General features: G+C 44.6%; 1 protein-coding gene across 1 annotated transcript; it reads left to right on the forward strand.

Moving 5' to 3' along the window:
- The first annotated feature begins 590 nt into the window (after positions 1-590).
- LOC113970333 (organic solute transporter subunit alpha-like) lies at positions 591-11050 on the forward strand. Its single transcript, XM_027689164.1, has 8 exons — positions 591-669; positions 2098-2249; positions 2366-2439; positions 3865-4023; positions 6830-6941; positions 7838-7984; positions 9349-9454; positions 9947-11050. The coding sequence occupies exons 1-8, from the start codon at positions 591-593 to the stop codon at positions 10231-10233; spliced, it is 1116 nt and encodes a 371-aa protein (XP_027544965.1). The 3' UTR covers positions 10234-11050.
- Positions 11051-12338: the final 1288 nt, after the last annotated feature.

The following is a 12338-nucleotide window of genomic DNA, read 5'->3' on the forward strand; positions in this document are numbered from 1 at the left end:
AGCTTCTCACCTTGTTGCAGCCAAGATGATCGGGGAAGTCTTTGGTGAAGGGTTCCATGAAAAGTCCTTCAAACATTTGCCCTATTGACCGAGCAGTTTTCCGCTAGTGCCCCGGGGCTGGGGCGAAGGTGGTCCCGGCTCTGGGGATCCAGCCCGCTCCCAGGCCGATTCCTGGCCCGCCTCGGCTGCCAGCACCCGGCTCCAGGTGTGCTGGCACCCCAGCGCTGTGAGGATGGGGCCAGGGAGGATTGGATGGATCCCGTAAGCACCTCCACCGAAGCCGGGCAAGGACGCTGGGAACAGCGGGGACATGTCCCCTCGCAGGCGGAGCGGGAGCAGGGTGGGCGCGTTGCCCCGCTCCGGGCACTGCCCGCCCCGCCGGGCGCCAGGAGGCAGCGCGGGGCCGGTCCCTGCGCCCGCCCCGGCCCGGGATAATCATTAACCAGCCCCGGGGACCCGGGCCGAGCATCGCCGCGCCCGCACTCGCCAGGGACCGGCACCGACCACGGGCACACACCGACCCCTCCGCCCGTCCCCAGACCCCGGCACCGCCAGGGCCCCGCGGCGGGAGCGGCGGCCCCACGGCCGCCATGGACGGCGAGGCGAACGGGACCCTCCACCCGTCCTGCAGCGCCAGCGAGCCGCCCTTCTCCGAGGAGCTTCTCCGGAGTAAGTGCGGAGCCGTGAGGAGAAGGGGTGCCCACTACCCGTGAGCGGCCCCTGCCCGGCCGTGCCCTCGGCACCCACCCGCGGCGGACGGCGGAGGCTGCGCTTGCCCTGCCCCGCCCGTGCCCCTGCCTGTGCCCCTGTCCCTGCCTCTGTCGCTGTCCCTGCCTCTGTCGCTGTCCCTGTCCCTGTCCCTCTCCCTGTCCCTGTCCATGCCCCTGCCCCTGCCTGCCCCGCCGCCGTTCTTCCCCGGCGAGGAAATCCCCGGGCGGAGAGAGGCTGGCAGCCGCCCGTCCCGGTCGATCCTCCGCCTGTCAGGGGGCCGAGCTGTCTCTGGCTTCGGGGCAGGACGAGGGGACAGCACGGCCCCCAGCCCGGAGCTGCGGGGGGAGTGCCAGAGAACAGGGTGGGCGCGCCGGGGCCGCCCGGTACCCGCCGAACCGAGCGCTGAACCGGCCCGTAGAGCTGCTCTCTCGGGTGAGATCTGAGGTGCGGCGATATCCACCGAGACGTGCACTGCTCCGCCTGCAGCCAAGCCTGGAAGTGCCAGGAGTTTTTGAAGCAGGTTAGGTTAAAGAGCCTGAGGCAGAGGCTGTCCTTTGCCTTCAGATAGGCCACGGCCACAGCAGGAGTTGATACCAGTGATGAGCATGAACTTCTCCTAAATTAAGCATGACTCCACTGCAGTGCTTTCTTCTGTCTCTGGAAACACCTCTCATGGGAAAAAATGCACCTCAACTATCAACCATGGGTAAAAGTTGATATCTGTATCCAGTGTCAATGGAGACATATAACTCGTCATGTGTGGGTAAATGTTGATATGCATATCCAGCATTAAGGGAGAAGTAAAAAAGATTTTGGTGAAGACATCAAGTTTTATCTCACTCTAGATATATCAGGGGCTTTTCCTTACATTGTTCATGTGCCCTACAAATTTCCACTGAACTATTAAGTTTACCTGCCTAAGGAAGTTACATGTAACATGCCTGTTGACATACAATGGAAGCAAAGGACTCATAGAGTGAATGTTTGCTTGTGGCCTGCCTGGAAAATTTCCCAGCATATGTATTTACTATATTTATTTGTATTGTGTATTATGTATTTATTTGTATTCTGTTACATATTTATGTTCCTCTGAGGATATTTGTCCTGTAAATCCACCTTTCTGAAGGGGACTATTGTATAATGCTTTGAGAACATGAAGGCGTATTCTTCCCATATGCTCTCTGTAGATCCTGGAAAGATTTAGTCATGAACTTAAGTGTTTGAATTGTTCTGTGGAGTCAGTGGTCTGCCTGTGTAACTAAGGACGAGTGCAAGTCTTTGCAGGAACAGGGCAAAGAAGCCCCTCAGAGATGGTGTTGTTACATTCATGTTTGAAATGCTTATGAAATAAATTGGAACTGTCTGTTTTCTTTTCTCTCTCTGCAGGCCTTGACCTACCAGGGAGATTTCTCTTTGCAACCTTGACTCTGATGACACTAATTGCCATTCTGGTATTTATAGAGGAAGCAGTCTACATCTACAGGAAAATCCCCTCCTCCAAAAGATCAATCATAATTTGGATTAATGCTGCAGCTCCAGTAAGTCAGCATGGGAATGAGATAAAACTGAATGTTGAAAATAGGGTTTCCCCAAAAATCCCCATGAACCTGCTTTATCTCTGCCCTTCATACAACCCTTCTCCCTTTCTCTGTAGGTGATCTCTACTACTTCATGCATTGGCATGTGGATTCCTCGCTCAACAATGTTTACAGATTTCACAGCAGGAATGTGAGTATTCTGCTTGTTTCTAGATGTTGCCCCAAACCCTGAATTTCTTCCCTTTAAACATCTGCTGCCCTTGGCAACACAGTCATTTTGTAAATTTAACAATTTAGTGATTTTTTGTTTGAGTTGAAATCTCTCAGCAGTTCTTTTCTGGGAGGTGGAGAACGCTGAAACAGTTCCCAGTGTCACAGTTCCCCAGTGTGGGAATGTTAGCACGAAGGATCTGTGACTCGCATGTAATTGATCCTTTGGATTGACAGTCACTTTGAAGCAGTACTCTGTCTTTCCTCTCTCTGCATGTCATGTGGAATGAGAGTCTGACCTATGACTTCTCCCCTGCACTTTTACTAATGATGAGCCGTGGAGGTTTGTTATTAATGGTGGCAAGTGAACCTCCAATGAGTATATCAATGTAAAAATGTTCCACAGTTGTCCTGATAAAAGCACTTTCTGTATGAGCATGACAGCTCTGGCATGCACAGAGAAGGGAGGAATGTGGTCCCTGATTTCTGGATATGATGGCACAGCCCTGATGGGCAGAACCAGGTCGGGGTTGCTGTGGCCTTGAGCACTCCACATTTTGGGATGACTTTGAAACACAGTGCAAGACAATATCACAGACTTTCATGAGTTGTCTCACCCCATGTTACACTGCATTTACTAAAAGAGTAGAGTAAAAGAGGAGGGAAAACACTGTAGCAGGGAACACCGTTAGCATGCAGCAGTAGTGCAGGTAGTGCAGACTGCCAGAAACCTCCAAGGATTCAGTCCTGTGGCACTTCAAGTGTGTTCAAATTCCCCCTCTTCCCTTGCCCAATCTGCAGGCAGTGCAGCGGAAGAGGACCCCTTTTATTTGGTTGGATTTCCGTGAATCAGTTCCTGGGAAGGGTTGAGAATGTGCAGATGGGGAAGGAGGGAGAGGTGTGGTTGAAGCAGTCGGTACTTTGATCAGCTTTGTCTGCAAAGGAACCACACCCTGACTGGGCCAGCACATTTAATGGTAGCTGTATATGTGAACTTAGCCATGTTTGTTGACTGGAAGCTGTGTTTGAGGAGGAAGAGGGCTTGTTCTAAAAAGTTTGGACCAGTCAGGAATAGACAACTTATGGAAAAATAAAGCCTTAATGACTTGGGCCAGAAAATCATGTGCTTTAATACCGACTCTGCCACCAACCACCAGTGTGGCTTTGGGAAATTCCACAGCTGCTCTATGCCTCGGTTTATTCCTCTTTCAGTGAGGTTAGGGCTGTTCTGGCCCTCTAAGATGAGGGAAAGTGGAAGGTTTCTCACAGACAGTGCCAGAATTTTTGTTGATTGCAAAGCATAAGCTGTAAAAATTAAAAACTTGGACAGAAGGCAGCACTAGCCTGTGCAGGCATACAAGAGACACACAGGCAAGTTCAAGCTAGAATTCTCTTCCTCTCCTAGATTTTTTGCCATAGTTATCCACAAGTTCCTGATGATGATGATCAGAGAGTGCGGAGGTCAAAAGCTGCTCCTCAGGCGGTTTGAAAACGGTCGCTTCACGATCAGCACCGGTCCCTGCTGCTGCTGCTGCCTTTGCCTCCCTCGTGTGCCCATCACTAGGTGAGTTGCCCTTTAAGATTTCCCAGCTTGAAAACGGCTGCGGGAATTCAGCCAGTTTGGCAAAGCCAGGCTTACAGCAAAGGGCCTCCCCCGCTTCCCGAAAGTCAGTTTCAAGCCGTCCCTTTTAAACAGCATTGTCACTTTGGGGCAGTACACCACCCCTAATTTATTTTGTTTCTATAAGGCAGAGGGTTGTGGGAGGAGGAATTTCTACTCTAGAAAACCTAATAATTGAGATTTCAGTTTCTTTTCATTCCAGAAGGGAACAAATATCTTCAAATTGGGTATTTTTCACAAGCAGAACTGCTGGAATGGAGACTGTCTTGACAGAAAATTTCTCTCACTTTGCTAAAATTTAAATGTTTCATTCTGATTTTGACTTTAAAACTACTTCAGTTTAAAATAATTTTTACAACAAAAAGTAGGTGTAATTTCTGGAAAGCTTTGATCTCAATGAAATAGCATTGTCTGGTGAGGCAAAAGCATATGTTTTCTTCTACTAAGTATTAAAGGATCTTTGAGAAGTGGGGTAAGGATAGAGAGCTGCACCTACAGGAGCCAATATAGACCTCTGTAACATAGACCTTGCCTGGTGGGGTTCCTCCTCTGGCTCGTGTCACTCTGTCATGTGCAGGCTGCTCCACAGCCTGCAAGCCTCATGTACTTCCCAGGGCTTTCCTACTGGCACAGAGCACAAGACTGTTTCTCTCATTATAAGCAAAATCTGAAGGACTGAATGTGCAAGACAGAGACTATTCTATGAGGGCATGGACTTTAGTGTCAGAGGGACCTTGGGGACTTTACGATCTGTTAAAGGAAAGCATCAAACAGAACACAGCATAGTGGTTTCTGACACATTTTCAAAAATTCTTATTTTTTACTGTAATAATTCTTCCTTAAACTTCCCCATTTGACATCAGAATTTAAACTCTTGTTTCCATCATTTTATTTTAATGGAATAACACTAAATATTTACATGGAGGGAGTACCAAGTAGTAAACCAACCAAAAAATGTATCTTTATTTGTTTTTCTTCCTATGTCTGTCACCCTCTATATAAGTTGTGGTAACTGGGAGCCTGGGAGAGGATCCTGTACTGGGCCCTGCCTGCTGTTGGTCAGTCCAATGACAGCTTTTGCAGGATGGTATTAGTTAATATGGACTCATTTCAGGAACTAGATAATGCCTAGTGTTGCTGGGAGGAAGAACAGCTGTGTGTTGGAAAAAAAGACTTTTTGATCTGCAGAGGGCTTTTGGGCTTTTTCTCTGGTGTCTGTAGTACTGGGAAACCCATCTGCTCTCTGCTTCTAACTTCCAGCCTTTTCCCATTACAGGGTGACTTTTTTTTTTCTTTTTCAAATATGAACAAGCTATACCAGAGAAAAGTCAATCTCATGCTCCTCCCGTAGGTATCTTATGGGGAAACGGGGAGCTACTCCAAGGAAGGGATTTGTTCTTTTAAAAAAACATAGGCTATCAAGGAGTCCTGGGAAAAATAACAAGGTACAGGTGAGGCAAGGTAACAAGTAGTGCAATGGAGAGAGATGTGGCAGAAGAAATCTGATGGTCAGCAAAGGTAGATCCACATTGATTCATAGAATCAGCCAGGCTGGAAAGGACCTCTGAGATCAAGTCCGACCCCTGATCCACTACCACTGCACTAAGTGCCACATCCAGTCTCATCTTAGAAGCCTCCAGGGATGGAGAATCATGGCATTGCAATGACTGCACTGTTTGTCATATTTATTATTCTTTAAAGCCCTTTGGGAATAATAAATCTTTTAGAAAGCACACACTAAATGGCTGGCCCATTGCAGGTCTTTCCACATGTGTTTGTGCTGTTCATAATCCTGTGGTTATTAGCTATATTCATTGAGCAATTACTATAATTCCTGGTTCATGGCTGTATTCTGTAACACATAAATGGCAGCTAAACTGTTTTCTGCTGAGGCATCTCTCATGACAGACTCAAGGGCCCAAGGAGCTACAATGAAGACAACACTGACAGTATGGGAAATAAAACACAAGAACAGACTTAAAACATGAGCCATATGTAGCAGCTGTAGCTTGTCCTGTGAAGGCTAAAGGAGATTTCAGATCAGTCAGCTTTCATGCCCTCTGTTAGAAAGTTCATTTGCCCCTTTCCTGCTGGCCTTTAATGCTGCCTGGCCAGGTTACTGTGTACGGGCTGTGTTCTAGACCCAGTTTATACTGACAGAAGTGAGGAAATCCTGAGCTGTCCTGCTGACCTTGTGCAGTTTGCCAAGTGAAAGACAGTTCCTTTCTTCTGTTAGACTACAGTGGAGCAAACCCAGATACTTATGTGGTACTATTCAGATGTATTGAAAAACTACCAGTCCTTTCACCTAGGTCTGTATGATTCCCTTTCTTGATCTACCACAGGACTAGGAAGTGTCTGAACAGGAAGGCTGAATTGCCCAACTTCACCAGAGAACTGAAATAATAATACAACAAGGCAAGAGCAAATGGCATTATTGTTCAGAAACCGGTTATGCTGCTACTGCCTCCCTGGTTAGCTTCAGGGCAGAGAAAGACATCACATTTTGCCCAGTATGTAGTTGCTGCAGAGCAGGAAAAGTACTATTTTTGTAGAGACTTTATTAAATAAACACTGGGAAATTCTTGGAAAGACATTCTAATCTTGAAGCTGTTCCTTCCCAGATTTTAGCCACATGCTACAGGAGTGGAAAAGTTTTGCAGTTGATAGTATCCAAAAAATGTTATTAAGGTTGCTAATAAGATCTTGATCTATCTGATTTTTTTTTTAAATTTTTTTTTTTGGCCAGGCAAACCCTCTTTTGGCTGAAGGTGGGCACCTTTCAGTTTGCTGTCTTTCGACCTGTGCTCGTATTTTTATCAGTAGTGCTTTGGAGTAATGGCAATTACCTCCTTTACAATGTAAGTAAATATTTTAATCAGAGGTGGTCCACAAAATCCATAGGTTTTAGGGTTGATGTTACTGTCTTAGCCTACAACTGACCTGTGAAATCTGGGAGCACTTCCAAGTAAGTCTTTACTGTGTTCTTTTTGACCCTTAAGCATATAATTTCTGCCTTCTAGACCCTCAATTTCCTGGCTTCTCTTGGAAAGAAACTGGGCATCAGGGTATGTTTGGCATCAGACTATGCTCCAATACATGTCCCAGTTTGTATGGTTAGAATAGCGGGACTACAAGTTGCCCTGTGTGATGTACCTGCCCTGTGTTTTTTAAAGGTACAGTCTTAAGAAAAAAGTGCATGGACTAGCATGTGTAAACAGGAAGCCTAATTCTATGCTTTTCTGCAAATCATGGTGATTTTTATATCTGTGCAAAGTAGAAAAGATAGTACTGTACTTCTGCTTTGTCCCATGTAACCTGCAAGATGATGAAGTCTGCGACTGATAATAATTTTGCACCTCTTAGACAACTGAAATTAAAAGTGATTCTTTTTTTGTTGTTCCATGGTATAAAACAAATGACCCATCTGAGATGTCACGTTGAATATGCTCTCATGAGCTGTTGAGCATTGTCAGCTGCTTCTGGGGTCAGATTGAGGGGTTGTGTCAACTGGTACCTTCCCAAGCTGAACAGATTTCCATGTTGATGCCTGTTGGGTGAGAGCATGAGCCAACGCTCCAGTTGGTTCTGTGCAGTTTCCCCATGCAAAGCCCAGCAGCTGCTGCTGCCACCAGCTTTCGTGGAGATAGGAACAAGCATTTGAACATCTGGATCGTCTAATTCACAACTTCTTCCTGGAAACAGTAAAATGCAAAGTAAGGTTCTATAAGGTACTCTTGTTTTATTTGCTCCTCAGTTATCTCCCAAAGAACCTGCGCTATGGATTAACATCTTCATGGGTGTCCTTACCCTTACTGCTCTGTGGGCAGTCGGAATCATGTTTCGAAAAGTTAGGACTCTCCTTACCTGTAAGAACATTATCCCAAAGTTTGCCCTTTATCAGGTGAGAAGTTTAATATTTCTGCTAAGAATTTTTCTTAATTGATGATGCAACACTGTCTTTTTAGTTCTTGGTCCCTCATTGAAAAGTTATAATATTTTCTCCCATTAAATACAGTGTAAGGGCATATTTTTACCTGATTAAAGCTGCATTCCTTTGAAGGACTCTCCTTGGCTGCTGTTCAGTGTTGTCTTGAGCCAATTTACCTGTTGTCTCTCAGGAGTGCTGGACATGTGAAAGACACATAAAATCTGTCTATCTTTATACCACTAAAATCACAGCAGCACCTTCTGTGGAGCTTGAAGGAAACTTTGTAGATGTGGTATCACAAAATGCAATGTTAAAATGTTAGTGTGCATCTCTAAAGATCAGGAGAGGATATATTGCATTGTGTGGGTGGCTGTTGTTTGAAGTGTTTCAGTGTGCCACAATATTCTGTTTTAACGGTATTTTTCTTGGCCATTCTGCACTTCAAACTTAGATAATAATGAAACTTATTAATGTCTGGGAATTGTTAAATAGTAAGGAATAGAACCAGATACGTTAGATTGAACAAGCACAGGGACAAGGCCACCTTCTTCCTCATAACCCTGAAAAGAGTGCAGCAGAATCCTTGGTTATGCATCTTTCTTGAGCAGGACATACAGAAAAGCTGGTGCACTAAGGTGTCTGTTAAGTAAATTATTAAGCACTTATAACAGATGGTCATACCTGCAAAGCTGTGTTAGGGTGAATTCAGGCTTAGGATGGCAAACTCTGGTACTATGAGGGTTTATACTCAGGCAGCTACAGAGATACTTTGGTATCTCCACAGCGGCAAAGGCCTTGCTCAGAGAGCAACAGGTAATATGATGCACAGGTGATGATTGTTGGACTCAAGTAGTGAAGAGTCCTTCATACCTCCTGGAAAGAAGCCAGTCCCATATAACTTGGGGACTAGGATGTCTCCCTGCTGTGGCAAAAAGAGGAGACAGCAGAAAAAAACATTCTTTGAGTCCTTGAGAATATAAGCTCATAGGTCAAATTAATAGGCAGTTTTTAAAACCTTGTTAGCTGTTATTCAGAGCTCGGCATCATTTAAAATCCTAGCTGGGAGGTTTGTGCATATTGTACCTCCCAAATGAAGGGCTGAGAAGAAGCACTTTTCAAGTCGAGCTATAATTTAATACTCATCTTCAGAGCAAGATCATCCTGACCTTAAGATGAATTTTGCAGAATGGCAGGCAGCCTGCTGGTAGATGGGAGGAGAGGGAGAGCAAGAAAGCAGGAATGAGGCAAAAGATGTTCTGTTATGAAAGCAGAATTGGTGTGTGAACTATAAACCCTTTTCTGGTAGCTCAGGCATTTGTTTTCTCTCTCTGGTGCAGTTTATTGTTGTTCTGAACCACCTGCAGACCGTTATTATCCGCATGTTGGCCACACAAAGAATCATTCCCTGTGCTCCACCACTCTCCTCTACAGCAAGAGGATCATGTAAGTTTCTTTGGGAAGAATGTTTTTCATTTACTTATGAAGGTGCCAGTTCAGCGTTGCTAACTCAATATCTGGAGTTTTCCCAAAGTACTAATTTCCTGGGATCATTAGCTTTTGGAGAATCTCAGTTTTTAGTTAAAAAACAAGAATAAAAGTTTAATAGCTGTGACAGTCATAGAGAAAAACTTGTTAATGAGGAGAGCTGGAATCAGAAATGAGAGGAAAAGAAATCAAAATGTATAATTGCTGTTAATTCTCTTATGTTTTGGATTCATAATTTATTGCATGCTTACTGATGGGCAATACTGGAATTCTGTAGCTGATGTTATTGCTGAGCGTGAGACACAGTGTTACAGGGACTGAATGGTAAAGTTTGTTCCCTTTGCACAGGTGAAAATTAAAGAATTAATGAGCTGAGTATTTGTTTTGCATCTGATAGTAACCTCCCTCTTTTGGGGGCTTTTCTTTGTCTTTTTTTTTTTTTTTTGGCAGATATAGCCCAGCAGCTTCTCATCATGGAAATGTTTCTGATAACTGTAATCTCAAGAGTCGTATATCGGAGAAAATACCATGACCTGGAGCCCCTGGAGTGCACAGATGAAGAAGCTGGGGACAAGAAGCAGACTCCTAAGATTATCCTGAATGGTGCAGTTGTTGAAGATGGATTGCCAAAGTTCTGCAATAAGCCCTCCTGTTCTGCAGTAGCTGGAAGCTCAGCTCAGGAATTTGTATATTCTTGCACCACAAATAGCCACTGTCCATGTCAGAACAAATTCTGACATAAATGTCTGTGAGCTGTAGAACTGAAAGGACCGGTAGTGGAAAGATAACCCTGTTCATTCTCCAGAGATGCAAACATGGTGTGAGTGTTTTCATACCATGTAATTTAGTAAGATTTTATACCATGTACTTTTACGCTGTTACTGAGCATTTGAGAGTGCCAAACTGTCAATGTGATTTTATTTTATTTTTATTTTTATTTTTTAGCTATTAGAATGGATATGATTTAGAGTTAATCCAGAGACATTCTTGTTCATCTTTTTTATCTTTTTAAAATCTAATTTTACCCTGCATTGCTGTCATATGTCCAAACCAGCATTTTCTCATCGTTCCTCCATTACAGTAGATCATTTCTCACTCCATGCCATGAGCTCACTAGAGCTAATTCCGATCAGTAAATACAGTTGCATATGTTTGTTCTGAAATCCCCAAACCTGTGTGGGCTCTCCATCTACAGAAATTATGATCTTTTTAGGGCAAGACTTTTTACATTCCTTGGCAATGCAGCTCCTAAGTTGGTAAATACACAATTACTGTTTGTAAATATGTTACTGACAGATGCTCTTCCTAGGGATGGCAGGTTCTCTGTCACTGTCCTGGAAAAAGAAAATAGGAGTTAGAGTCTGGGATGTCTTCTGCCACTGGTCTGTAATGTTACATGGTGCTTTGGTTCTCTGCTTGGAAAGTGGGAATGATATTTAAGATCTTTGTACTAACAGTATCTGTGGGGATGAGAGCAATTGAAAGGAATATTGGGGGTGCTGTTTGACAGCTGTCTAAACATGAGCTGGCAGTGTGCCTAGGTGGCCAAGAAGTCCAATGGCATCCTGGCTTTTATCAGAAAAAGTGTAGCCAGCAGGACCAGGGAAGTGACTGTCCCTCTGTAGTCAGCACTGGTGAGACCACACCTCGAATCCCGTGTTCAGTTTTGGGCCCCTCACTACAAGAAGAACATTGAGGTGCAGGAGCGTGTCCAGAGAAGGGCAACGGAGCTGATGAAGGGTCTGGAGCACAAGTCTGGTGAGGATCAGCTGAGAGAGCTGGGGGTGTTTAACTTGGAGAAAAGGAGGCTCAGGGGAGACCTTATTGCTCTCTACAACTACCTGAAAGGACGTTGTAACAAAGTGGGGGTTGGTCCCTTCTCCCAAGTAACAAGGAAAAGCATGAGAGGAAATGGCCTCAAGTTTTGTCAGGGGAGGTTTAGATTGGATATTAGGAAAAATTTCTTCACCAAAATGGTTGACAACCATAGGAACAGGCTGCACAGGGAAGTGGAGTCACCATCCCAGGAAGTATTTAAAAGGCATAGATGTGGCATATGGGGACATGGTTTAGTGGTGGACTTGGCAATGCTGGGTTAACTGTTAGACTCAATGATCATAAAGATCTTGATCAACCAAAATGATTTCATAATTCTATGGAATCTCCTCCAGAAAATGCTCACCTCCCCAGCTTCTTCACCTCAAATCTGACCTGCCCAGGCATTCAGCAGGACTTAAAGTGTTATAGGATCTTTCCAATTTGCAACCGTTTCTGTGTTTGGTATAAACCTTTTTTTACTTTTTGCAAATTATCCTGATGTTCTTGGATGAACCTAATTGCATTGGTTTAGCTCAGTATAATTTATAAGAGGATACTGTGTTTACTATGCATTTGGATATTCTGTTGGTTGGGACAGGAGGTGCAGTACCACAGACTAGCACTTGTCCATCCTCATGCAGTCTGATTCCTAGAGGGAAGTACCCAATCCATGCAGTAAGATTGCTGATTCCATAAGTAGGCTGGGCAAATGTTGTAAAATATTTTAATGACATCTTCTACGTATATTGTATCAAATACAACTTATCATCAGAGCAAAGCTAGGCAGATAGAAATATAATATACTTTGGGTTCAAAGGGGTCTTTGAAGGTCATCTAGGCCTAGATGCCCTCTGCAGCGAGCAGGGACATCTTCTACTAGATCTGGTTGCTCAGAGCTCCATTCAACCTGACCTTGAATGTTTCCAGGGATGGGGCATCTACAACCTCTCTGGACCACCCATTCTGGTGTAAAAAATTTCTTTCTTATATCCATCCTAAATCTACCCTCTTGTAGTTTAAAACC

This window comes from Neopelma chrysocephalum, unplaced genomic scaffold (assembly GCF_003984885.1).
Source record: "Neopelma chrysocephalum unplaced genomic scaffold, ASM398488v2 Primary Assembly neopelma1_76, whole genome shotgun sequence".
Classification (NCBI taxonomy): domain Eukaryota; kingdom Metazoa; phylum Chordata; class Aves; order Passeriformes; family Pipridae; genus Neopelma; species Neopelma chrysocephalum.